This window comes from Salvelinus fontinalis, chromosome 29 (assembly GCF_029448725.1).
Source record: "Salvelinus fontinalis isolate EN_2023a chromosome 29, ASM2944872v1, whole genome shotgun sequence".
Taxonomy (NCBI): Eukaryota; Metazoa; Chordata; class Actinopteri; order Salmoniformes; family Salmonidae; genus Salvelinus; species Salvelinus fontinalis.
The window spans coordinates 2,336,894-2,363,815 of NC_074693.1; the positions used below are offsets into that span (position 1 = coordinate 2,336,894).

General features: G+C 51.7%; 2 protein-coding genes across 4 annotated transcripts in view; one reads left to right on the forward strand and one right to left on the reverse strand.

Annotated features, from left to right (window-relative positions):
• LOC129827327 (catenin alpha-1) overlaps positions 1 to 26,922 on the forward strand; it is a 307,702-nt gene that overhangs the window by 156,753 nt on the left and 124,027 nt on the right. Inside the window, exon 1 of one of the 3 annotated variants that reach the window (XM_055888078.1) lies at positions 23,944 to 23,962. The exons of the other annotated variants lie outside the window; for them this stretch is intronic. The gene's annotated coding sequence lies outside the window, so the exon portion shown is untranslated. Of the gene's footprint in view, positions 1 to 23,943; positions 23,963 to 26,922 lie in introns of those variants that run through there. 3 annotated transcript variants of the gene reach the window in all.
• LOC129827328 (leucine-rich repeat transmembrane neuronal protein 2-like) lies at positions 19,303 to 23,536 on the reverse strand. Its single transcript, XM_055888079.1, has 2 exons — positions 22,342 to 23,536; positions 19,303 to 21,571 (listed from the first exon to the last, which is right to left on the reverse strand). Exons 1-2 carry the CDS (start codon positions 22,343 to 22,345, stop codon positions 19,899 to 19,901), a joined length of 1,677 nt encoding a protein of 558 aa, XP_055744054.1. The 5' UTR covers positions 22,346 to 23,536; the 3' UTR covers positions 19,303 to 19,898.

Sequence of the window (26,922 nt, forward strand, 5' to 3'; positions counted from 1 at the left end):
AGGTGATGTTTACCTCTCCTCTCCCTATGTTGTCCCAGCCCCAAGGTGATGTTTACCTCTCCTCTCCCTATGTTGTCCCAGCCCCAAGGTGATGTTTACCTCTCCTCTCCCTATGTTGTCCCAGCCCCAAGGTGATGTTTACCTCTCCTCTCCCTATGTTGTCCCAGCCCCAAGGTGGTGTTTACCTCTCCTCTCCCTATGTTGTCCCAGCCCCAAGGTGATGTTTACCTCTCCTCTCCCTATGTTGTCCCAGCCCCAAGGTGATGTTTACCTCTCCTCTCCCTATGTTGTCCCAGCCCCAAGGTGATGTTTACCTCTCCTCTCCCTATGTTGTCCCAGCCCCAAGGTGATGTTTACCTCTCCTCTCCCTATGTTGTCCCAGCCCCAAGGTGATGTTTACCTCTCCCTATGTTGTCCCAGCCCCAAGGTGATGTTTACCTCTCCTCTCCCTATGTTGTCCCAGCCCCAAGGTGGTGTTTACCTCTCCTCTCCCTATGTTGTCCCAACCCCAAGGTGATGTTTACCTCTCCTCTCCCTATGTTGTCCCAGCCCCAAGGTGGTGTTTACCTCTCCCTATGTTGTCCCAGCCCCAAGGTGGTGTTTACCTCTCCCTATGTTGTCCCAGCCCCAAGGTGATGTTTACCTCTCCTCTCCCTATGTTGTCCCAGCCCCAAGGTGATGTTTACCTCTCCTCTCCCTATGTTGTCCCAGCCCCAAGGTGGTGTTTACCTCTCCTCTCCCTATGTTGTCCCAGCCCCAAGGTGGTGTTTACCTCTCCTCTCCCTATGTTGTCCCAGCCCCAAGGTGGTGTTTACCTCTCCTCTCCCTATGTTGTCCCAGCCCCAAGGTGATGTTTACCTCTCCTCTCCCTATGTTGTCCCAGCCCCAAGGTGATGTTTACCTCTCCCTATGTTGTCCCAGCCCCAAGGTGGTGTTTACCTCTCTTCTCCCTATGTTGTCCCAGCCCCAAGGTGGTGTTTACCTCTCCTCTCCCTATGTTGTCCCAGCCCCAAGGTGATGTTTACATCTCCTCTCCCTATGTTGTCCCAGCCCCAAGGTGGTGTTTACCTCTCTTCTCCCTATGTTGTCCCAGCCCCAAGGTGATGTTTACCTCTCCTCTCCCTATGTTGTCCCAGCCCCAAGGTGATGTTTACCTCTCCTCTCCCTATGTTGTCCCAACCCCAAGGTGATGTTTACCTCTCCTCTCCCTATGTTGTCCCAGCCCCAAGGTGATGTTTACCTCTCTTCTCCCTATGTTGTCCCAGCCCCAAGGTGGTGTTTACCTCTCCTCTCCCTATGTTGTCCCAGCCCCAAGGTGATGTTTACCTCTCCTCTCCCTATGTTGTCCCAGCCCCAAGGTGATGTTTACCTCTCCCTATGTTGTCCTAGCCCCAAGGTGATGTTTACCTCTCCTCTCCCTATGTTGTCCCAGCCCCAAGGTGATGTTTACCTCTCCTCTCCCTATGTTGTCCCAGCCCCAAGGTGATGTTTACCTCTCCTCTCCCTATGTTGTCCCAGCCCCAAGGTGATGTTTACCTCTCCTCTCCCTATGTTGTCCCAGCCCCAAGGTGGTGTTTACCTCTCCTCTCCTTATGTTGTCCCAGCCCCAAGGTGATGTTTACCTCTCCTCTCCCTATGTTGTCCCAGCCCCAAGGTGATGTTTACCTCTCCTCTCCTTATGTTGTCCCAGCCCCAAGGTGATGTTTACCTCTCCCTATGTTGTCCCAGCCCCAAGGTGGTGTTTACCTCTCCCTATGTTGTCCCAGCCCCAAGGTGATGTTTACCTCTCCTCTCCCTATGTTGTCCCAACCCCAAGGTGATGTTTACCTCTCCCTATGTTGTCCCAGCCCCAAGTTGATGTTTACCTCTCCTCTCCCTATGTTGTCCCAGCCCCAAGGTGGTGTTTACCTCTCTTCTCCCTATGTTGTCCCAGCCCCAAGGTGATGTTTACCTCTCCTCTCCCTATGTTGTCCCAGCCCCTAGGTGGTGTTTACCTCTCTTCTCCCTATGTTGTCACAGCCCCAAGGTGATGTTTACCTCTCCTCTCCCTATGTTGTCCCATCCCCAAGGTGGTGTTTACCTCTCTTCTCCCTATGTTGTCCCAGCCCCAAGGTGATGTTTACCTCTCCCTATGTTGTCCCAGCCCCAAGGTGATGTTTACCTCTCCCTATGTTGTCACAGCCCCAAGGTGGTGTTTACCTCTCCTCTCCCTATGTTGTCACAGCCCCAAGGTGATGTTTACCTCTCCTCTCCCTATGTTGTCCCATCCCCAAGGTGGTGTTTACCTCTCCTCTCCCTATGTTGTCCCATCCCCAAGGTGGTGTTTACCTCTCCTCTCCCTATGTTGTCACAGCCCCAAGGTGGTGTTTATCGCTCCTCTCCCTATGTTGTCCCAGCCCCAAGGTGATGTTTACCTCTCCTCTCCCTATGTTGTCCCAGCCCCAAGGTGATGTTTACCTCTCCTCTCCCTATGTTGTCCCAGCCCCAAGGTGATGTTTACCTCTCCCTATGTTGTCCCAGCCCCAAGGTGGTGTTTACCTCTCCTCTCCCTATGTTGTCCCAGCCCCAAGGTGATGTTTACCTCTCCTCTCCCTATGTTGTCCCAGCCCCAAGGTGGTGTTTACCTCTCCTCTCCCTATGTTGTCCCAGCCCCAAGGTGATGTTTACCTCTCCCTATGTTGTCCCAGCCCCAAGGTGATGTTTACCTCTCCCTATGTTGTCCCAGCCCCAAGGTGATGTTTACCTCTCCTCTCCCTATGTTGTCCCAACCCCAAGGTGGTGTTTACCTCTCCCTATGTTGTCCCAGCCCCAAGGTGATGTTTACCTCTCCTCTCCCTATGTTGTCCCAGCCCCAAGGTGGTGTTTACCTCTCTTCTCCCTATGTTGTCCCAGCCCCAAGGTAATGTTTACCTCTCCCTATGTTGTCCCAACCCCAAGGTGGTGTTTACCTCTCCCTATGTTGTCCCAACCCCAAGGTGGTGTTTACCTCTCCTCTCCCTATGTTGTCCCAGCCCCAAGGTGATGTTTACCTCTCCCTATGTTGTCCCAGCCCCAAGGTGATGTTTACCTCTCCTCTCCCTATGTTGTCCCAGCCCCAAGGTGATGTTTACCTCTCCGCTCCCTATGTTGTCCTAACCCCAAGGTGGTGTTTACCTCTCCCTATGTTGTCCCAGCCCCAAGGTGATGTTTACCTCTCCCTATGTTGTCCCAGCCCCAAGGTGATGTTTACCTCTCCCTATGTTGTCCCAGACCCAAGGTGGTGTTTACCTCTCCCTATGTTGTCCCAGCCCCAAGGTGATGTTTACCTCTCCTCTCCCTATGTTGTCCCAGCCCCAAGGTGATGTTTACCTCTCCTCTCCCTATGTTGTCCCAGCCCCAAGGTGATGTTTACCTCTCCTCTCCCTATGATGTCCCAGCCCCAAGGTGATGTTTACCTCTCCCTATGTTGTCCCAGCCCCAAGGTGGTGTTTACCTCTCCTCTCCTTATGTTGTCCCAGCCCCAAGGTGATGTTTACCTCTCCTCTCCCTATGTTGTCCCAGCCCCAAGGTGATGTTTACCTCTCCTCTCCTTATGTTGTCCCAGCCCCAAGGTGATGTTTACCTCTCCCTATGTTGTCCCAGCCCCAAGGTGGTGTTTACCTCTCCCTATGTTGTCCCAGCCCCAAGGTGATGTTTACCTCTCCTCTCCCTATGTTGTCCCAACCCCAAGGTGATGTTTACCTCTCCCTATGTTGTCCCAGCCCCAAGGTGGTGTTTACCTCTCTTCTCCCTATGTTGTCCCAGCCCCAAGGTGATGTTTACCTCTCCTCTCCCTATGTTGTCCCAGCCCCAAGGTGGTGTTTACCTCTCTTCTCCCTATGTTGTCACAGCCCCAAGGTGATGTTTACCTCTCCTCTCCCTATGTTGTCCCATCCCCAAGGTGGTGTTTACCTCTCTTCTCCCTATGTTGTCCCAGCCCCAAGGTGATGTTTACCTCTCCCTATGTTGTCCCAGCCCCAAGGTGATGTTTACCTCTCTTCTCCCTATGTTGTCCCAACCCCAAGGTGGTGTTTACCTCTCCCTATGTTGTCCCAGCCCCAAGGTGATGTTTACCTCTCCTCTCCCTATGTTGTCCCAGCCCCAAGGTGATGTTTACCTCTCCTCTCCCTATGTTGTCCCAGCCCCAAGGTGATGTTTACCTCTCCTCTCCCTATGTTGTCCCAGCCCCAAGGTGATGTTTACCTCTCCTCTCCCTATGTTGTCCCAGCCCCAAGGTGATGTTTTCCTCTCCTCTCCCTATGTTGTCCCAACCCCAAGGTGATGTTTACCTCTCCTCTCCCTATGTTGTCCCAGCCCCAAGGTGATGTTTACCTCTCCCTATGTTGTCCCAGCCCCAAGGTGATGTTTACCTCTCCTCTCCCTATGTTGTCCTAGCCCCAAGGTGATGTTTACCTCTCCTCTCCCTATGTTGTCCCAACCCCAAGGTGATGTTTACCTCTCCCTATGTTGTCCCAACCCCAAGGTGATGTTTACCTCTCCTCTCCCTATGTTGTCCCAGCCCCAAGGTGATGTTTACCTCTCCCTATGTTGTCCCAACCCCAAGGTGATGTTTACCTCTCCCTATGTTGTCCCAGCCCCAAGGTGGTGTTTACCTCTCCTCTCCCTATGTTGTCCCAACCCCAAGGTGGTGTTTACCTCTCCTCTCCCTATGTTGTCCCAGCCCCAAGGTGATGTTTACCTCTCCTCTCCCTATGTTGTCCCAGCCCCAAGGTGGTGTTTACCTCTCCTCTCCCTATGTTGTCCCAACCCCAAGGTGATGTTTACCTCTCCTCTCCCTATGTTGTCCCAGCCCCAAGGTGATGTTTACCTCTCCTCTCCCTATGTTGTCCCAGCCCCAAGGTGATGTTTACCTCTCCTCTCCCTATGTTGTCCCAGCCCCAAGGTGGTGTTTACCTCTCCCTATGTTGTCCCAGCCCCAAGGTGATGTTTACCTCTCTTCTCCCTATGTTGTCCCAACCCCAAGGTGGTGTTTACCTCTCCCTATGTTGTCCCAGCCCCAAGGTGATGTTTACCTCTCCCTATGTTGTCCCAACCCCAAGGTGATGTTTACCTCTCCCTATGTTGTCCCAACCCCAAGGTGATGTTTACCTCTCTTCTCCCTATGTTGTCCCAGCCCCAAGGTGATGTTTACCTCTCCTCTCCTTATGTTGTCCCAGCCCCAAGGTGATGTTTACCTCTCCTCTCCCTATGTTGTCCCAGCCCCAAGGTAATGTTTACCTCTCCCTATGTTGTCCCAGCCCCAAGGTGATGTTTACCTCTCCTCTCCCTATGTTGTCCCAGCCCCAAGGTAATGTTTACCTCTCCCTATGTTGTCCCAGCCCCAAGGTGATGTTTACCTCTCCTCTCCCTATGTTGTCCCAGCCCCAAGGTGATGTTTACCTCTCCTCTCCCTATGTTGTCCCAGCCCCAAGGTGATGTTTACCTCTCCTCTCCCTATGTTGTCCCAGCCCCAAGGTGGTGTTTACCTCTCCTCTCCCTATGTTGTCCCAACCCCAAGGTGATGTTTACCTCTCCTCTCCCTATGTTGTCCCAGCCCCAAGGTGGTGTTTACCTCTCCCTATGTTGTCCCAGCCCCAAGGTGGTGTTTACCTCTCCCTATGTTGTCCCAGCCCCAAGGTGATGTTTACCTCTCCCTATGTTGTCCCAGCCCCAAGGTGATGTTTACCTCTCCCTATGTTGTCCCAGCCCCAAGGTGATGTTTACCTCTCCTCTCCCTATGTTGTCCCAGCCCCAAGGTGGTGTTTACCTCTCCTCTCCCTATGTTGTCCCAGCCCCAAGGTGATGTTTACCTCTCCTCTCCCTATGTTGTCCCAGCCCCAAGGTGATGTTTACCTCTCCCTATGTTGTCCCAGCCCCAAGGTGATGTTTACCTCTCCTCTCCCTATGTTGTCCCAGCCCCAAGGTGGTGTTTACCTCTCCTCTCCCTATGTTGTCCCAACCCCAAGGTGATGTTTACCTCTCCTCTCCCTATGTTGTCCCAGCCCCAAGGTGGTGTTTACCTCTCCCTATGTTGTCCCAGCCCCAAGGTGGTGTTTACCTCTCCCTATGTTGTCCCAGCCCCAAGGTGATGTTTACCTCTCCTCTCCCTATGTTGTCCTAGCCCCAAGGTGATGTTTACCTCTCCTCTCCCTATGTTGTCCCAACCCCAAGGTGATGTTTACCTCTCCTCTCCCTATGTTGTCCCAACCCCAAGGTGATGTTTACCTCTCCCTATGTTGTCCCAACCCCAAGGTGATGTTTACCTCTCCTCTCCCTATGTTGTCCCAGCCCCAAGGTGATGTTTACCTCTCCCTATGTTGTCCCAACCCCAAGGTGATGTTTACCTCTCCCTATGTTTTCCCAGCCCCAAGGTGGTGTTTACCTCTCCCTATGTTGTCCCAGCCCCAAGGTGATGTTTACCTCTCCTCTCCCTATGTTGTCCCAACCCCAAGGTGGTGTTTACCTCTCCTCTCCCTATGTTGTTCCAGCCCCAAGGTGATGTTTACCTCTCCTCTCCCTATGTTGTCCCAGCCCCAAGGTGGTGTTTACCTCTCCTCTCCCTATGTTGTCCCAACCCCAAGGTGATGTTTACCTCTCCTCTCCCTATGTTGTCCCAGCCCCAAGGTGATGTTTACCTCTCCTCTCCCTATGTTGTCCCAGCCCCAAGGTGATGTTTACCTCTCCTCTCCCTATGTTGTCCCAGCCCCAAGGTGGTGTTTACCTCTCCCTATGTTGTCCCAGCCCCAAGGTGATGTTTACCTCTCTTCTCCCTATGTTGTCCCAACCCCAAGGTGGTGTTTACCTCTCCCTATGTTGTCCCAGCCCCAAGGTGATGTTTACCTCTCCCTATGTTGTCCCAACCCCAAGGTGATGTTTACCTCTCCCTATGTTGTCCCAACCCCAAGGTGATGTTTACCTCTCTTCTCCCTATGTTGTCCCAGCCCCAAGGTGATGTTTACCTCTCCCTATGTTGTCCCAACCCCAAGGTGATGTTTACCTCTCCCTATGTTGTCCCAGCCCCAAGGTGATGTTTACCTCTCCTCTCCTTATGTTGTCCCAGCCCCAAGGTGATGTTTACCTCTCCTCTCCCTATGTTGTCCCAGCCCCAAGGTAATGTTTACCTCTCCCTATGTTGTCCCAGCCCCAAGGTGATGTTTACCTCTCCTCTCCCTATGTTGTCCCAGCCCCAAGGTAATGTTTACCTCTCCCTATGTTGTCCCAGCCCCAAGGTGATGTTTACCTCTCCTCTCCCTATGTTGTCCCAGCCCCAAGATGATGTTTACCTCTCCTCTCCCTATGTTGTCCCAGCCCCAAGGTGATGTTTACCTCTCCTCTCCCTATGTTGTCCCAGCCCCAAGGTGGTGTTTACCTCTCCTCTCCCTATGTTGTCCCAACCCCAAGGTGATGTTTACCTCTCCTCTCCCTATGTTGTCCCAGCCCCAAGGTGGTGTTTACCTCTCCCTATGTTGTCCCAGCCCCAAGGTGGTGTTTACCTCTCCCTATGTTGTCCCAGCCCCAAGGTGGTGTTTACCTCTCCTCTCCCTATGTTGTCCCAGCCCCAAGGTAATGTTTACCTCTCCCTATGTTGTCCCAGCCCCAAGGTGATGTTTACCTCTCCTCTCCCTATGTTGTCCCAGCCCCAAGGTAATGTTTACCTCTCCCTATGTTGTCCCAGCCCCAAGGTGATGTTTACCTCTCCTCTCCCTATGTTGTCCCAGCCCCAAGGTGATGTTTACCTCTCCTCTCCCTATGTTGTCCCAGCCCCAAGGTGATGTTTACCTCTCCTCTCCCTATGTTGTCCCAGCCCCAAGGTGGTGTTTACCTCTCCTCTCCCTATGTTGTCCCAACCCCAAGGTGATGTTTACCTCTCCTCTCCCTATGTTGTCCCAGCCCCAAGGTGGTGTTTACCTCTCCCTATGTTGTCCCAGCCCCAAGGTGGTGTTTACCTCTCCCTATGTTGTCCCAGCCCCAAGGTGATGTTTACCTCTCCCTATGTTGTCCCAGCCCCAAGGTGATGTTTACCTCTCCCTATGTTGTCCCAGCCCCAAGGTGATGTTTACCTCTCCTCTCCCTATGTTGTCCCAGCCCCAAGGTGGTGTTTACCTCTCCTCTCCCTATGTTGTCCCAGCCCCAAGGTGATGTTTACCTCTCCTCTCCCTATGTTGTCCCAGCCCCAAGGTGATGTTTACCTCTCCCTATGTTGTCCCAGCCCCAAGGTGATGTTTACCTCTCCTCTCCCTATGTTGTCCCAGCCCCAAGGTGGTGTTTACCTCTCCTCTCCCTATGTTGTCCCAACCCCAAGGTGATGTTTACCTCTCCTCTCCCTATGTTGTCCCAGCCCCAAGGTGGTGTTTACCTCTCCCTATGTTGTCCCAGCCCCAAGGTGGTGTTTACCTCTCCCTATGTTGTCCCAGCCCCAAGGTGATGTTTACCTCTCCTCTCCCTATGTTGTCCTAGCCCCAAGGTGATGTTTACCTCTCCTCTCCCTATGTTGTCCCAACCCCAAGGTGATGTTTACCTCTCCTCTCCCTATGTTGTCCCAACCCCAAGGTGATGTTTACCTCTCCCTATGTTGTCCCAACCCCAAGGTGATGTTTACCTCTCCTCTCCCTATGTTGTCCCAGCCCCAAGGTGATGTTTACCTCTCCCTATGTTGTCCCAACCCCAAGGTGATGTTTACCTCTCCCTATGTTTTCCCAGCCCCAAGGTGGTGTTTACCTCTCCCTATGTTGTCCCAGCCCCAAGGTGATGTTTACCTCTCCTCTCCCTATGTTGTCCCAACCCCAAGGTGGTGTTTACCTCTCCTCTCCCTATGTTGTTCCAGCCCCAAGGTGATGTTTACCTCTCCTCTCCCTATGTTGTCCCAGCCCCAAGGTGGTGTTTACCTCTCCTCTCCCTATGTTGTCCCAACCCCAAGGTGATGTTTACCTCTCCTCTCCCTATGTTGTCCCAGCCCCAAGGTGATGTTTACCTCTCCTCTCCCTATGTTGTCCCAGCCCCAAGGTGATGTTTACCTCTCCTCTCCCTATGTTGTCCCAGCCCCAAGGTGGTGTTTACCTCTCCCTATGTTGTCCCAGCCCCAAGGTGATGTTTACCTCTCTTCTCCCTATGTTGTCCCAACCCCAAGGTGGTGTTTACCTCTCCCTATGTTGTCCCAGCCCCAAGGTGATGTTTACCTCTCCCTATGTTGTCCCAACCCCAAGGTGATGTTTACCTCTCCCTATGTTGTCCCAACCCCAAGGTGATGTTTACCTCTCTTCTCCCTATGTTGTCCCAGCCCCAAGGTGATGTTTACCTCTCCTCTCCTTATGTTGTCCCAGCCCCAAGGTGATGTTTACCTCTCCTCTCCCTATGTTGTCCCAGCCCCAAGGTAATGTTTACCTCTCCCTATGTTGTCCCAGCCCCAAGGTGATGTTTACCTCTCCTCTCCCTATGTTGTCCCAGCCCCAAGGTAATGTTTACCTCTCCCTATGTTGTCCCAGCCCCAAGGTGATGTTTACCTCTCCTCTCCCTATGTTGTCCCAGCCCCAAGATGATGTTTACCTCTCCTCTCCCTATGTTGTCCCAGCCCCAAGGTGATGTTTACCTCTCCTCTCCCTATGTTGTCCCAGCCCCAAGGTGGTGTTTACCTCTCCTCTCCCTATGTTGTCCCAACCCCAAGGTGATGTTTACCTCTCCTCTCCCTATGTTGTCCCAGCCCCAAGGTGGTGTTTACCTCTCCCTATGTTGTCCCAGCCCCAAGGTGGTGTTTACCTCTCCCTATGTTGTCCCAGCCCCAAGGTGGTGTTTACCTCTCCTCTCCCTATGTTGTCCCAGCCCCAAGGTGATGTTTACCTCTCCTCTCCCTATGTTGTCCCAGCCCCAAGGTGATGTTTACCTCTCCTCTCCCTATGTTGTCCCAGCCCCAAGGTGATGTTTACCTCTCCTCTCCCTATGTTGTCCCAGCCCCAAGGTGATGTTTACCTCTCCTCTCCCTATGTTGTCCCAACCCCAAGGTGATGTTTACCTCTCCCTATGTTGTCCCAGCCCCAAGGTGGTGTTTACCTCTCCTCTCCCTATGTTGTCCCAGCCCCAAGGTGATGTTTACCTCTCCTCTCCCTATGTTGTCCCAGCCCCAAGGTGATGTTTACCTCTCCTCTCCCTATGTTGTCCCAGCCCCAAGGTGATGTTTACCTCTCCTCTCCCTATGTTGTCCCAGCCCCAAGGTGATGTTTACCTCTCCTCTCCCTATGTTGTCCCAGCCCCAAGGTGATGTTTACCTCTCCCTATGTTGTCCCAGCCCCAAGGTGATGTTTACCTCTCCTCTCCCTATGTTGTCCCAGCCCCAAGGTGGTGTTTACCTCTCCTCTCCCTATGTTGTCCCAACCCCAAGGTGATGTTTACCTCTCCTCTCCCTATGTTGTCCCAGCCCCAAGGTGGTGTTTACCTCTCCCTATGTTGTCCCAGCCCCAAGGTGGTGTTTACCTCTCCCTATGTTGTCCCAGCCCCAAGGTGATGTTTACCTCTCCTCTCCCTATGTTGTCCCAGCCCCAAGGTGATGTTTACCTCTCCTCTCCCTATGTTGTCCCAGCCCCAAGGTGGTGTTTACCTCTCCTCTCCCTATGTTGTCCCAGCCCCAAGGTGGTGTTTACCTCTCCTCTCCCTATGTTGTCCCAGCCCCAAGGTGGTGTTTACCTCTCCTCTCCCTATGTTGTCCCAGCCCCAAGGTGATGTTTACCTCTCCTCTCCCTATGTTGTCCCAGCCCCAAGGTGATGTTTACCTCTCCCTATGTTGTCCCAGCCCCAAGGTGGTGTTTACCTCTCTTCTCCCTATGTTGTCCCAGCCCCAAGGTGGTGTTTACCTCTCCTCTCCCTATGTTGTCCCAGCCCCAAGGTGATGTTTACCTCTCCTCTCCCTATGTTGTCCCAGCCCCAAGGTGGTGTTTACCTCTCTTCTCCCTATGTTGTCCCAGCCCCAAGGTGATGTTTACCTCTCCTCTCCCTATGTTGTCCCAGCCCCAAGGTGATGTTTACCTCTCCTCTCCCTATGTTGTCCCAACCCCAAGGTGATGTTTACCTCTCCTCTCCCTATGTTGTCCCAGCCCCAAGGTGATGTTTACCTCTCTTCTCCCTATGTTGTCCCAGCCCCAAGGTGGTGTTTACCTCTCTTCTCCCTATGTTGTCCCAGCCCCAAGGTGATGTTTACCTCTCCTCTCCCTATGTTGTCCCAGCCCCAAGGTGATGTTTACCTCTCCCTATGTTGTCCTAGCCCCAAGGTGATGTTTACCTCTCCTCTCCCTATGTTGTCCCAGCCCCAAGGTGATGTTTACCTCTCCTCTCCCTATGTTGTCCCAGCCCCAAGGTGATGTTTACCTCTCCTCTCCCTATGTTGTCCCAGCCCCAAGGTGATGTTTACCTCTCCTCTCCCTATGTTGTCCCAGCCCCAAGGTGATGTTTACCTCTCCTCTCCCTATGTTGTCCCAGCCCCAAGGTGATGTTTACCTCTCCTCTCCCTATGTTGTCCCAGCCCCAAGGTGGTGTTTACCTCTCCTCTCCTTATGTTGTCCCAGCCCCAAGGTGATGTTTACCTCTCCTCTCCCTATGTTGTCCCAGCCCCAAGGTGATGTTTACCTCTCCTCTCCTTATGTTGTCCCAGCCCCAAGGTGATGTTTACCTCTCCCTATGTTGTCCCAGCCCCAAGGTGGTGTTTACCTCTCCCTATGTTGTCCCAGCCCCAAGGTGATGTTTACCTCTCCTCTCCCTATGTTGTCCCAACCCCAAGGTGATGTTTACCTCTCCCTATGTTGTCCCAGCCCCAAGTTGATGTTTACCTCTCCTCTCCCTATGTTGTCCCAGCCCCAAGGTGGTGTTTACCTCTCTTCTCCCTATGTTGTCCCAGCCCCAAGGTGATGTTTACCTCTCCTCTCCCTATGTTGTCCCAGCCCCTAGGTGGTGTTTACCTCTCTTCTCCCTATGTTGTCACAGCCCCAAGGTGATGTTTACCTCTCCTCTCCCTATGTTGTCCCATCCCCAAGGTGGTGTTTACCTCTCTTCTCCCTATGTTGTCCCAGCCCCAAGGTGATGTTTACCTCTCCCTATGTTGTCCCAGCCCCAAGGTGATGTTTACCTCTCCCTATGTTGTCACAGCCCCAAGGTGGTGTTTACCTCTCCTCTCCCTATGTTGTCACAGCCCCAAGGTGATGTTTACCTCTCCTCTCCCTATGTTGTCCCATCCCCAAGGTGGTGTTTACCTCTCCTCTCCCTATGTTGTCCCATCCCCAAGGTGGTGTTTACCTCTCCTCTCCCTATGTTGTCACAGCCCCAAGGTGGTGTTTACCGCTCCTCTCCCTATGTTGTCCCAGCCCCAAGGTGATGTTTACCTCTCCTCTCCCTATGTTGTCCCAGCCCCAAGGTGATGTTTACCTCTCCTCTCCCTATGTTGTCCCAGCCCCAAGGTGATGTTTACCTCTCCCTATGTTGTCCCAGCCCCAAGGTGGTGTTTACCTCTCCTCTCCCTATGTTGTCCCAGCCCCAAGGTGATGTTTACCTCTCCTCTCCCTATGTTGTCCCAGCCCCAAGGTGATGTTTACCTCTCCTCTCCTTATGTTGTCCCAGCCCCAAGGTGATGTTTACCTCTCCCTATGTTGTCCCAGCCCCAAGGTGGTGTTTACCTCTCCCTATGTTGTCCCAGCCCCAAGGTGATGTTTACCTCTCCTCTCCCTATGTTGTCCCAACCCCAAGGTGATGTTTACCTCTCCCTATGTTGTCCCAGCCCCAAGTTGATGTTTACCTCTCCTCTCCCTATGTTGTCCCAGCCCCAAGGTGGTGTTTACCTCTCTTCTCCCTATGTTGTCCCAGCCCCAAGGTGATGTTTACCTCTCCTCTCCCTATGTTGTCCCAGCCCCTAGGTGGTGTTTACCTCTCTTCTCCCTATGTTGTCACAGCCCCAAGGTGATGTTTACCTCTCCTCTCCCTATGTTGTCCCATCCCCAAGGTGGTGTTTACCTCTCTTCTCCCTATGTTGTCCCAGCCCCAAGGTGATGTTTACCTCTCCCTATGTTGTCCCAGCCCCAAGGTGATGTTTACCTCTCCCTATGTTGTCACAGCCCCAAGGTGGTGTTTACCTCTCCTCTCCCTATGTTGTCACAGCCCCAAGGTGATGTTTACCTCTCCTCTCCCTATGTTGTCCCATCCCCAAGGTGGTGTTTACCTCTCCTCTCCCTATGTTGTCCCATCCCCAAGGTGGTGTTTACCTCTCCTCTCCCTATGTTGTCACAGCCCCAAGGTGGTGTTTACCGCTCCTCTCCCTATGTTGTCCCAGCCCCAAGGTGATGTTTACCTCTCCTCTCCCTATGTTGTCCCAGCCCCAAGGTGATGTTTACCTCTCCTCTCCCTATGTTGTCCCAGCCCCAAGGTGATGTTTACCTCTCCCTATGTTGTCCCAGCCCCAAGGTGGTGTTTACCTCTCCTCTCCCTATGTTGTCCCAGCCCCAAGGTGATGTTTACCTCTCCTCTCCCTATGTTGTCCCAGCCCCAAGGTGGTGTTTACCTCTCCTCTCCCTATGTTGTCCCAGCCCCAAGGTGATGTTTACCTCTCCCTATGTTGTCCCAGCCCCAAGGTGATGTTTACCTCTCCCTATGTTGTCCCAGCCCCAAGGTGATGTTTACCTCTCCTCTCCCTATGTTGTCCCAACCCCAAGGTGGTGTTTACCTCTCCCTATGTTGTCCCAGCCCCAAGGTGATGTTTACCTCTCCTCTCCCTATGTTGTCCCAGCCCCAAGGTGGTGTTTACCTCTCTTCTCCCTATGTTGTCCCAGCCCCAAGGTAATGTTTACCTCTCCCTATGTTGTCCCAACCCCAAGGTGGTGTTTACCTCTCCCTATGTTGTCCCAACCCCAAGGTGGTGTTTACCTCTCCTCTCCCTATGTTGTCCCAGCCCCAAGGTGATGTTTACCTCTCCCTATGTTGTCCCAGCCCCAAGGTGATGTTTACCTCTCCTCTCCCTATGTTGTCCCAGCCCCAAGGTGATGTTTACCTCTCCGCTCCCTATGTTGTCCCAACCCCAAGGTGGTGTTTACCTCTCCCTATGTTGTCCCAGCCCCAAGGTGATGTTTACCTCTCCCTATGTTGTCCCAGCCCCAAGGTGATGTTTACCTCTCCCTATGTTGTCCCAGACCCAAGGTGGTGTTTACCTCTCCCTATGTTGTCCCAGCCCCAAGGTGATGTTTACCTCTCCTCTCCCTATGTTGTCCCAGCCCCAAGGTGATGTTTACCTCTCCTCTCCCTATGTTGTCCCAGCCCCAAGGTGATGTTTACCTCTCCTCTCCCTATGATGTCCCAGCCCCAAGGTGATGTTTACCTCTCCCTATGTTGTCCCAGCCCCAAGGTGGTGTTTACCTCTCCTCTCCTTATGTTGTCCCAGCCCCAAGGTGATGTTTACCTCTCCTCTCCCTATGTTGTCCCAGCCCCAAGGTGATGTTTACCTCTCCTCTCCTTATGTTGTCCCAGCCCCAAGGTGATGTTTACCTCTCCCTATGTTGTCCCAGCCCCAAGGTGGTGTTTACCTCTCCCTATGTTGTCCCAGCCCCAAGGTGATGTTTACCTCTCCTCTCCCTATGTTGTCCCAACCCCAAGGTGATGTTTACCTCTCCCTATGTTGTCCCAGCCCCAAGGTGGTGTTTACCTCTCTTCTCCCTATGTTGTCCCAGCCCCAAGGTGATGTTTACCTCTCCTCTCCCTATGTTGTCCCAGCCCCAAGGTGGTGTTTACCTCTCTTCTCCCTATGTTGTCACAGCCCCAAGGTGATGTTTACCTCTCCTCTCCCTATGTTGTCCCATCCCCAAGGTGGTGTTTACCTCTCTTCTCCCTATGTTGTCCCAGCCCCAAGGTGATGTTTACCTCTCCCTATGTTGTCCCAGCCCCAAGGTGATGTTTACCTCTCCCTATGTTGTCACAGCCCCAAGGTGGTGTTTACCTCTCCTCTCCCTATGTTGTCACAGCCCCAAGGTGATGTTTACCTCTCCTCTCCCTATGTTGTCCCATCCCCAAGGTGGTGTTTACCTCTCCTCTCCCTATGTTGTCCCATCCCCAAGGTGGTGTTTACCTCTCCCTATGTTGTCACAGCCCCAAGGTGGTGTTTACCTCTCCTCTCCCTATGTTGTCCCAGCCCCAAGGTGATGTTTACCTCTCCTCTCCCTATGTTGTCCCAGCCCCAAGGTGATGTTTACCTCTCCTCTCCCTATGTTGTCCCAGCCCCAAGGTGATGTTTACCTCTCCTCTCCCTATGTTGTCCCAGCCCCAAGGTGGTGTTTACCTCTCTTCTCCCTATGTTGTCCCAGCCCCAAGGTGATGTTTACCTCTCCTCTCCCTATGTTGTCCCAACCCCAAGGTGATGTTTACCTCTCCCTATGTTGTCCCAGCCCCAAGGTGGTGTTTACCTCTCCTCTCCCTATGTTGTCCCAGCCCCAAGGTGATGTTTACCTCTCCTCTCCCTATGTTGTCCCAGCCCCAAGGTGGTGTTTACCTCTCCTCTCCCTATGTTGTCCCAGCCCCAAGGTGATGTTTACCTCTCCCTATGTTGTCCCAGCCCCAAGGTGATGTTTACCTCTCCCTATGTTGTCCCAGCCCCAAGGTGATGTTTACCTCTCCCTATGTTGTCCCAGCCCCAAGGTGATGTTTACCTCTCCTCTCCCTATGTTGTCCCAACCCCAAGGTGGTGTTTACCTCTCCCTATGTTGTCCCAGCCCCAAGGTGATGTTTACCTCTCCTCTCCCTATGTTGTCCCAGCCCCAAGGTGGTGTTTACCTCTCCCTATGTTGTCCCAGCCCCAAGGTGATGTTTACCTCTCCTCTCCCTATGTTGTCCCAGCCCCAAGGTAATGTTTACCTCTCCCTATGTTGTCCCAACCCCAAGGTGGTGTTTACCTCTCCCTATGTTGTCCCAACCCCAAGGTGGTGTTTACCTCTCCTCTCCCTATGTTGTCCCAGCCCCAAGGTGATGTTTACCTCTCCCTATGTTGTCCCAGCCCCAAGGTGATGTTTACCTCTCCCTATGTTGTCCCAGCCCCAAGGTGATGTTTACCTCTCCTCTCCCTATGTTGTCCCAACCCCAAGGTGGTGTTTACCTCTCCCTATGTTGTCCCAACCCCAAGGTGGTGTTTACCTCTCCCTATGTTGTCCCAGCCCCAAGGTGATGTTTACCTCTCCCTATGTTGTCCCAGCCCCAAGGTGATGTTTACCTCTCCCTATGTTGTCCCAGCCCCAAGGTGATGTTTACCTCTCCTCTCCCTATGTTGTCCCAACCCCAAGGTGATGTTTACCTCTCCTCTCCCTATGTTGTCCCAGCCCCAAGGTGGTGTTTACCTCTCCCTATGTTGTCCCAACCCCAAGTTGATGTCACTGTTTGTTCCAAATGACACACTCTCTCCTATATAGTGCACTACTTTTGACCACAACCCTTATGCCACTGGTCTAACCCGGTGCACTGTGTACTGGATCGCCCCATAGAATATCTTGACCAGTCCTGTAGATCTTAGTCCCATAGAATATCTTGACCAGTCCTTTAGATCTTAGCCCCATATAATAACTTGACCAGTCCTGTTGATCTTAGCCCCATAGAATATCTTGACCAGTCTTGTAGATCTTAGCCCCATAGAATATCTTGACCAGTCCTGTAGATCTTAGTCCCATAGAATATCTTGACCAGTCCTTTAGATCTTAGCCCCATAGAATATCTTGACCAGTCCTGTTGATCTTAGCCCCATAGAATATCTTGACCAGTCCTGTAGATCTTAGCCCCATAGAATATCTTGACCAGTCCTGTAGATCTTAGCCCCATAGAATATCTTGACCAGTCCTGTAGATCTTATTCCCATAGAATATCTTGACCAGTCCTGTAGAACTTAGTCCCATATAATATCTTGACCAGTCCTGTAGAACTTATTCCCATATAATATCTTGACCAGTCCTGTAGAACTTATTCCCATAGAATATCTTGACCAGTCCTGTAGAACTTAGCCCCATAGAATATCTTGACCAGTCCTGTAGATCTTAGCCCCATAGAATATCTTGACCAGTCCGGTAGATCTTAGTCCCATAGAATATCTTGACCAGTCCTGTAGATCTTAGCCCCATAGAATATCTTGACCAGTCCTGTAGATCTTAGTCCCATAGAATATCTTGACCAGTCTTGTAGATCTTAGTCCAATATAATATCTTGACCAGTCCTGTAGATCTTAGTCCCATAGAATATCTTGACCAGTCTTGTAGATCTTAGTCCAATATAATATCTTGACCAGTCCTGTAGATCTTAGTCCCATAGAATACCATTAACCGCTCAGAAGGATTCCCTTAGATAAGCCAAGGCATAACCCCCCCCAAATATCCCTCCTCCCCCCAACTCTTTTCCTTCTCTCTCCCTCCTTGTGCCCTCTCTCCCTCTCCTTGTGCCCTCTCTCTCCCTCCTTGTGCCCTCTCTCTCCCTCCGTGTGCCCTCTCTCTCCCTCCGTGTGCCCTCTCTCTCCCTCCTTGTGCCCTCTCTCTCCCTCCTTGTGCCCTCTCTCTCCCTCCTTGTGCCCTCTCTCTCCCTCCTTGTGCCCTCTCTCTCTCTCCTTGTGCCCTCTCTCTCCCTCCTTGTGCCCTCTCTCTCCCTCCTTGTGCCCTCTCTCTCCCTCCTTGTGCCCTCTCTCTCCCTCCTTGTGCCCTCTCTCTCCCTCCTTGTGCCCTCTCTCCCTCCTTGTGCCCTCTCTCTCCCTCCTTGTGCCCTCTCTCTCCCTCCTTGTGCCCTCTCTCTCTCTCCTTGTGCCCTCTCTCTCTCTCCTTGTGCCCTCTCTCTCTCTCCTTGTGCCCTCTCTCTCTCTCCCTGCCCCCTACCTTGTAAAAGGAGCACAAAAAGACCTGCGGATGGAGGGGGAGGGAGAGGAGCTGCAGTGGCGGCTGCTTTAGTCTGATGCTAATGCACATCCTCTCTGTGCTGCATACCAATGTGTCCTAAACCTGCCTCTCAGCCTCCTCTGCCTGAGCCCCAGCCTCAGCCGCGCTCCTCTCCCCTCTATTTGCTTATCACAGGAGCTACATTCGCTCTCGTGGGAGATTCTCTACAGTTTAACATAAAGCCGTGTGGGGTAATTATCTAGTCAACCCCCCCGCCCCTCTTCTTTCTGTCTGTTTTTCTTCCTCTTCTTTCTGCCTGTTTTTCCTCCCTCTCTCATCCTTTCTTTCCAAATAAGGGAAATGTCAGCCTGGCCTGACAATCTCTCACAAGAGCAGGATTTGTGATTTGGAGATAAATGTCCTTGTTGGCTGTGTTGAGTACAAGATTTTTCTACCAACTGTTTATTTTGAATGACTGACTGACCGTAGTAGCCATCTACATCTCTGCTGGATCACTGGTGTGGGGCGACAGAATATTAGACAATTTTTTTTGCCTTTTCCTTAATTGGTTCAATGTTGACGCTGTCCGAGCTGATTAGTCTGTGCCGCTGCGACGTAGGCTGGCTAGCTGGGAGTTCTAACACGACTGGGACTCCTCCTGAGACGAATGTATTTTTCAGGATGATGAGACACTGTGCAGAGTAGAACAGGTTTTTCCATTGTTCCATCATTACTCTCTGTCTCTGTACTAGCTAGATATCTGCTACTACCTCTCCAGAAACGTATTCTGTGTGTGTGTGTGTTAGCCGCTGGCGTATATTGCATCAGTAAAACGGCAGTAGACCTAAAGTTCTGCTGCGGCTATTGTTACTCTCTGCAGGTCGTCACACTGATCTCTTTAATACCGTCGTGTGACCGATGATGGTGAATGTTTACATGTAAAGTCTCTTGATACATCTCCACTACAAGCTCCATCTCGGGCTGTAGACGGTTTGGCTAAGCAGCTACTGCAGGCAAATTGGACATTAACCTTTCCACGGACAGTGCTAAGCTTTTAGCTTTTAATGGGAGGCAATGGCCTTTTATTGAATCAAATGAAATCGGCTATCGTGGGTGTTCACTGACCAGAATAGAAAGGTCCTGTTTAGATCCAGAGGGAGAGGGACGGAGGGAGGGAGAGGGACGGAGGGAGGGAGAGGGACGGAGGGAGGGAGAGGGACGGAGGGAGGGAGAGGGACGGAGGGAGGGAGAGGGAGGGAGGGGGACGGAGGGAGGGAGAGGGACGGAGGGAGGGAGAGGGACGTTTGTGAAATATAAATATAAACCAAGTAATGTTTATCAGATTAGATTTTCTGTTGGAGATTTAATTCAGATTGTGACATAAATAAACATTTATTCAATATTCATAGTCATTTACAAAAAAAACGAACAAATGTGAATATAAAAAAAATGCTTTTAATTTAATAACCAAACCCCATTTAATCACTTCTGTACCAACAAGTGATTGTGATGGTAACATACTGTGGCTACCGTGCGTCTTTAAACCTGTCATTATAATCCACGTTCCTTTCCGACACCGATTCCCCTTGATAATGATATCATGATATAGACCGTCATCTGTATCTGTACCGTCTCTTAGTAAGAGGATCAGTCTACAGACGTTCTTGGCTATTAAAAAAAAAAAAAAAAAGGACATTTTTCTCCGTGCTGCGGAAAGTGACTAATAACAATGTGGTGATAAATCTCTACCGTTTTCCTTATTTTAGACTGATTGCCCACAGCTTGATATGAACATTCATATAAAAATAAATGGTTACTATCTCTACCACATCCTCATCAGTCTCGTCACTGTCCATTTCCACCAGTCATCAACTCTCCCATTCAATAAACTCATCTCATTGATTTCTCAAAGCTAGCGAGTAGAAATTATTCATTTTTTTGTTGTTGTGTAAACTGGGGGGGGCAAAAAAGTAAAACCCTGTATTTGAAATGGTAAACAGCCCATATGCTGCTGCAGGAGTAATACATAGTTTACACTTCACACTCTTTGTAAGGCAGCTGTTGACACTTGCACTGCCCGTAGCCGTTGATGATAACCAGCGCTCCCTCCTCGTGGCTGGGCTCATACTCGTTATAGGGTACCTGCGTGGCCAGGTCCGCCATTTGCTGCCGCTGCTGGGTCCTCATCTGGCGGCGGTTCTGCATGGCCGTGCACTGGCGTATCCTGCGCATGGTAGGAGGGCAGCACTTCCGTGAGATGAACACAATGAAAATGACGAGGAAGAAGGTAAACAGAAGGACCATAGTTCCAATGATCACCCTCTGGGTTAGGACCGTGTTGTCCGTCTCCGAGAAGTCCTCCGTGACTCCCAGCTGTCCGCCCTCCACTGTCGTGGCGGAGGTTGCCAGGGCGGTTGCCAGGGCGGTGCGCTGCGTGGTCGTCGTTGTCATTATGGTCGTAAAGCGGGCAAAATCCACATAGAAGTCCTGCGTGGGTGTCTGCTGCATTATTCCAAACAGCGAGCTGGTGACCTCCGCAGTTGTGCCTGTCGACACGTCCGTGGCCATCGACAATGTGTTTGTGGTCAAGACGACCGGTGGCGGTGCCGTAAAATTTGGGCAAAGTTGGAATCCATAAACGGCATCCAGTATCTCCTCGCCCTGGGCATACTCGGGGGTGTGACACAGGATGGAGTGTTCCCACCTCCCCTTGAAGGTGCTTAGCCAAGTGGCCAGGGAACAGATCCCTTTGGTACATTCCCAAAGGTTGCTGGACAACCCCACGGTACCTAGAGACCGCCACATATCCAAGACCAGAGGGTCCAGGCTGCCTAGCTTGTTGTTATCCAGTAGGAGGATCTTCAGGTTGGGCAGCGTCTCGAACACGTCCGGGGTCAGCACCCGGATCTCGTTCCCTGTGATGTCCAGCTTCTCCAGCGTGGTCCAGGTCCACTCCATGTTGCAGGTCAGGTTGGAGATCTTGTTCCACTGCAGGTAAAGGAATTGCAAAGCCACCAGGCGGGGGAAGTGAGCCAGGTTGATCTTAGTCAGCTGGTTGTGTTCCAAGTGGAGTTCTCTGAGTTTAATGAGGCCAGCGAAGCCGTTACGGGCCAGGCTTCGCAGCCGGTTGTTGGACAGACCCAGGTACTCAAGGCTGCGGCAGTCCCAGAATGCCCGGACGGGGGTGGTGCGCAGCGAGTTGGAGCGCAGGTGGAGGATCTGCAGTTTGCGGAGGCCATGGAACAGCTCAGGCTCCAGCGCAGTCATCAGGTTGAAGGACAGGTCCAGGATCTGTAGGTTGATGAGGTGGATGAAGGTTGTGTTTGGTAGCGTTGTGATCCGGTTGGAGCTCAGGTTGAGGTCTTTGAGTTTATAGAGACCCTGGAAGGCGTCCTCCTGCACCGCGGTGACCTGGTTGTGGTCCAGGTGAAGCCAGGTGAGCTGGGAGAAGCCATAGAACTGGTCCGGGCTCAGTTCAGCGATGCTGTTGTGGCGGAGCGATAACCCCAGGGCCCCTCTGTCAACGCTGTCCGGGGGCGCCTCCAGCCCCTGGGTGTCGCAGTAGAACTGCTGGTCCTCGCAGCGGCATTTCTGGGGGCAGGTTGTGCATGACGCAGGAGACAGCAGGCACAGCAGCATGTTGATCACACACAGGCACAATGCCGTTGGTGCAGGTCCCACCAATGGCCACCTTGAATGGAAACCTGGGGGGGGGGGTTTAAAGATAAGAAAATCAACCAAGGGGAGGCAATTCTGATCTCTGCAGAGCACTTATTGCTAATCTGTGGCGGTAAATAAAAAGACCCTCCCCTCTTCTCCCTCTTGCTCTGCCTACCTGACCCCTCCCCTACCCCCTCAGTATTCCAGAATTTCACATACTATCGATCACATATCATCACTGCTATGAACATGAGCGTTCTGAGTTTCCTTGAAGGAAGGAAGGAAGGAAGGAAGGACAGGGGACAGAGGTTGAGGAAACAATCCTCTCAGAAACACACAACAGTTTGTCTCTGTTACATGTTCATGTGTTTATACATGAAACAGTGATGTGGAGGACGTCTCGCCCTCCATTCAGGTCATTTGTTTATGATCAGACAGAAGAATATCTGCAGAATATTATTTTATGAATGATTTCTCTACTCGTCTCTCTGCTTCTAGAATCATTATGCCTTTTGATTCAATAGATCATTTATTTGTTTTTGTTTTAGTATAATTTTAGTTTACGCTCAGCATTTAAGAATTGGCATGGAGATTTTTTTTCTTCTTCTACCCCCCCCGCACTGTTATACAACATGTCAGTTGGTCGTATAATTTTATAAGAAATCAAGACTTGACCCCCCCCCCCCCATTAAAAAGGGAAAGAAGAGGAGGATGACATTGAAAGTAAATAGAATACCCCTATTAGCCCCCCCCTCCTTTTCACTCTGTGTCCTATTCAGGTCCAGACTCTCTGGAATAAAAGAGGATAACTTACCCATTCTTTTGTGCACGTCGGAGGCTGCATTCAACTGTCCTTTTCCACAGCGGACTCCCAAAGCAGCCAGATGGAACACAAAGGGAGAAAAGAAAAGCCCTTTTGAGTCACAAAAGGAACCGGGCTCTTCTCTTGCTGAAGTAATGAAGTGGCAGCGATGCTCTCGAGTCCTCCCAATTGAAACAAAATCACAAATCCCATGTCCCTGGTTGATGATGTCGTCGGTTCCTAGCTGTGCTCTTCCCCTTTTAATCACACATTATCCAACCGGCTTTTTTTGGGGGGGGGGATCTTTGTTTTTAGTTGATTTGCATCCAAAGCTCCCTGGCGCTAATCACTCTGTTTCCCCGTTTTCCTTCCCTCCTTCCACACTGCAATGTCAGCTCAATTGGTTAATTGGGTATCAAATAGTGCCCCTCTTGGCTGAGGGGGGGTCCTCTACGTCCCCTAACCGTCCAGCCCCTAACTTGTTGATGGCAGCGAGACCCGAGAGGCAGAGAGCCGTTGGGTTGGTTGGTCGGTCCGTGGTGTGGTGACCAGCTCAGCCTCCTGCAGCGATCAGTATGTTGGAGGGAGCAACTCTCGTCCTATGGGCTCTGGGCGTCCCGAGCAGCCAGCTAACGACGCAGGCAGGCAGTGGCAGAGAGAAAAGACGACAAGAAAGCCAGGGATGTTATTCTGTGCTTTTGTTGCAGCCACTCACCACTACAGAGTGGTGGCAGCCTGGCGTCGAACATCAGTGCTGTTTCTCTCTCTCTCTCTCTCTCGCTCTCTCTCTCTCGCTCTTTCTCTCTCGCTCTTTCTCTCTCGTTTTCTCTACTGTGCTCTCTCTTGCTCACTCGTTTGCTTTCTGCCTTGCACACTTGCGCACAGTGCTCACGAGCTTCATTCCTCCTCTCCCTCTCCACATCTCTTTTTTTTCGTGTTCCCTCGTTTCCGCTGACTCGTCACCATCAGAATATTGATATCGCCAACGTGTTGCGGCAGCTCCCTGTTGGAACCAACCAGGACTAAATCTGAACCTGCCTGTTGTCTGACCGTGTGTGTGTGTGTGTGTGTGTAGGTGTGTATATATATATGTGTGTGTGTGTATATGTATGTATGTATATAAATATGTATGTATGTGTGTATATATGAGCGCACGCTAGACACAAACTAAATAGAATTATTAAACAAATGACCCTTTTCATGAATTCCTGGACTCCCGTAGTAGAGCTGGATGGAGGGAGGGAGGGGGGGGGGTAGAGCAGTAGAAATATGCTGCAAAGCCCCCTTGGTTGATCTGAGCAGGAGGTGGGTATGCTGTAGTCTGATTGGAGGGAAGAGTGTGATACATCATTCACGTCTATCCAGAGGGCACTGCTTTCATTTAGAGTATCGGGCTGACGTATGGGCAGCTGCTCTGTACTTCAATTAGAAAGGTTTGGAACGGTGTAATAGACGGGGGCGAATTCCAACCACCTGTTAGTGGTTTGGTTGGGAGAGGCGGGCTGGGGGGGGGGGGGGGGGGGGGGGGGGATTGGGGGGCGGGGGGGGGGGGGGGGGGTCTGGCTAGCTGTCTCCCGTTCATGTTTTGACTCAGTTCAGCACCTTGGAAGGAGGCGGCCGCGTCACCAGTGACGTGAGTTGTCTCTTCTTTTAACGTGCGTCTTTCTCACTTCCTTTCCTAACCTTCCTCCTCTCTTTCTCACTTCCTTTCCTAACCTTCCTCCTCTCTTTCTCACTTCCTTTCCTAACCTTCCTCCTCTCTTTCTCACTTCCTTTCCTAACCTTCCTCCTCTCTTTCTCCCTTCCTTTTTATCTCAACAGTAAGAGAGACTCCTCTTGCTCTCCATAATGTTTGATGTAATGGTGTGTTCAGACTGGACCAGCTCCAGACAGACTCTCCATAATGTTTGATGTAATGGTGTGTTCAGACTGGACCAGCTCCAGACAGACTCTCCATAATGTTTGATGTAATGGTGTGTTCAGACTGGACCAGCTCCAGACAGACTCTCCATAATGTTTGATGTAAGGGGGTGTTCAGACTGGACCAGCTCCAGACAGACTCTCCATAATGTTTGATGTAATGGTGTGTTCAGACTGGACCAGCTCCAGACAGACTCTCCATAATGTTTGATGTAAGGGGGTGTTCAGACTGGACCAGCTCCAGACAGACTCTCCATAATGTTTGATGTAATGGGGTGTTCAGACTGGACCAGCTCCAGACAGACTCTCCATAATGTTTGATGTAATGGTGTGTTCAGACTGGACCAGCTCCAGACAGACTCTCCATAATGTTTGATGTAATGGTGTGTTCAGACTGGACCAGCTCCAGACAATAGAAAAGCCAACTGTTGCTTCCCTCCTCCTTTTCCCCTCTCCTCTTCTCTTATTGGATGGATATATGATTGAGCTGGTCCTCCCTCCCTCCCCATCTCTCTGTGGGGGAGGGTCTCCTCTCCAGTGTTCTAGATGCCAACCTGTTCGCTCAGTGGTGATGACTGTGTGTGTATGATACATTAACATGATATGTTGTGATGGTAGTAGGTGGGTCCCAGACGGAACACCCTAATCCCCCATCCCCATATCCTACCAGCCACCCCCCTCTGTCCCACCCCCATCTATCCTACCAGCCACCCCCCTCTGTCCCACCCCCATCTATCCTACCAGCCACCCCATCTATCCTACCAGCCACCCCATCACCCTCTGTCCCATCACCAACTGGTCCACCCCCATCTATCCTACCAGCCACCCCCCTCTGTCCCACCCCCATCTATCCTACCAGCCACCCCATCACCCTCTGTCCCATCACCAACTGGTCGACCCCCATCTATCCTACCAGCCACCCCATCTATCCTACCAGCCACCCCATCACCCTCTGTCCCATCACCAACTGGTCCACCCCCATCTATCCTACCAGCCACCCCCCTCTGTCCCACCCCCATCTATCCTACCAGCCACCCCATCACCCTCTGTCCCATCACCAACTGGTCCACCCCCATCTATCCTACCAGCCACCCCATCACCCTCTGTCCCATCACCAACTGGTCCACCCCCGTCTATCCTACCAGCCACCCCATCACCCTCTGTCCCATCACCAACTGGTCGACCCCCATCTATCCTACCATCCTCCCCATCTATCCTACCAGCCACCCCCCTCTGTCCCACCCCCATCTATCCTACCAGCCACCCCTCCCCCATCTATCCTACCAGCCACCCCACCCCCATCTATCCTACCAGCCACCCCACCCCCATCTATCCTACCAGCCACCCCACCCCCATCTATCCTACCAGCCACCCCATCCCCATCTATCCTACCAGTTACCTTAGCATTGTGTTAGCTAGCCTGTTAATATTAGCATCTGCTTTGGCTGTGTAGCCTGTTCATTGTGAGCATAGCGTGTGAACATCTGCAGTGTTCAGTGTATGCTGATGACAAGCACTCCATCTCCAGTTCAGTGTATTTATTGAGTTCTATTAAAACCCCTGCTCCTCTCCTGTAGCCTGTCACTGTCTAGTACTACGACCTTATCGTCTCATGACGACTTGATCCCTCCCGCCCTCCTGGAGGAGTCCCAGATGGCATCCTATTCCCTACCTAGTGCGCACTACTTTTGACCGGAGGCCTGTGGGGCGTCTCTCTGCAGTCAGGCTGCATTTTAGTTTTCCAAATTACACAACACGTTGAGGTATATATTGTCTCTTTATTTTCTCACGCCGTGGTAGAGCAGGACTGGTTTGTGACGTCAGCTAGCTTGGCAGTCCGCTCTCATTCTCATCTGTTAATAACCAAGGTACACTCTACTGCACCCTAAATGGCAACCCTTATTTACTGCACTACTACCCTATGGGCCTTGATCAAAAGAAGTGCACTTTGAAGGGAGCAGGGTGCCATTGACCACAGGTCTGGTTAAAAGTAGTGCACTTCAAAGGGAATAGGGTGCCATTTCGGATGGCGTGCCATTTCTCCCTTTGACACTCATTCACAGAGTGAGAAAGAGGGAACGAGAGAGAGATTCCTTCAGTCTCTGTTGGAATGACGGCTATTACCAGGAGTTTCTCCCTTTGCCACTCATTCACAGAGTGAGAAAGAGGGAACGAGAGAGAGATTCCTTCAGTCTCTGTTGGAATGACGGCTATTACCAGGAGTTTCTCCCTTTGACACTCATTCATAGAGTGAGAAAGAGGGAACGAGAGAGAGATTCCTTCAGTCTCTGTTGGAATGACGGCTATTACCAGGAGTTTCTCCCTTTGACACTCATTCACAGAGTGAGAAAGAGGGAACGAGAGAGAGATTCCTTCAGTCTCTGTTGGAATGACGGCTATTACCAGGAGTTTCTCCGGTGCCGCGTTCGCTCATCCTGATCTGAACCTCTCAACGCCCTTAGATGGAACCGAACAGGGAAATAACTAGAGCGTTCCCGCACGAGGTGATTGGTCGGCCAATTAAAACCTACAGAACATCTCGGCTTGGCGCAGGAATCAATATGAAGAAGCTGCCGTGATCATTAGGCTCCACGCAGGACACTTCATTTCCCTTTAGTTGATATCCCTCCTCAGGGGAAACTCAACGAGCGGGAGGAAGATGGAGGGGAGAAG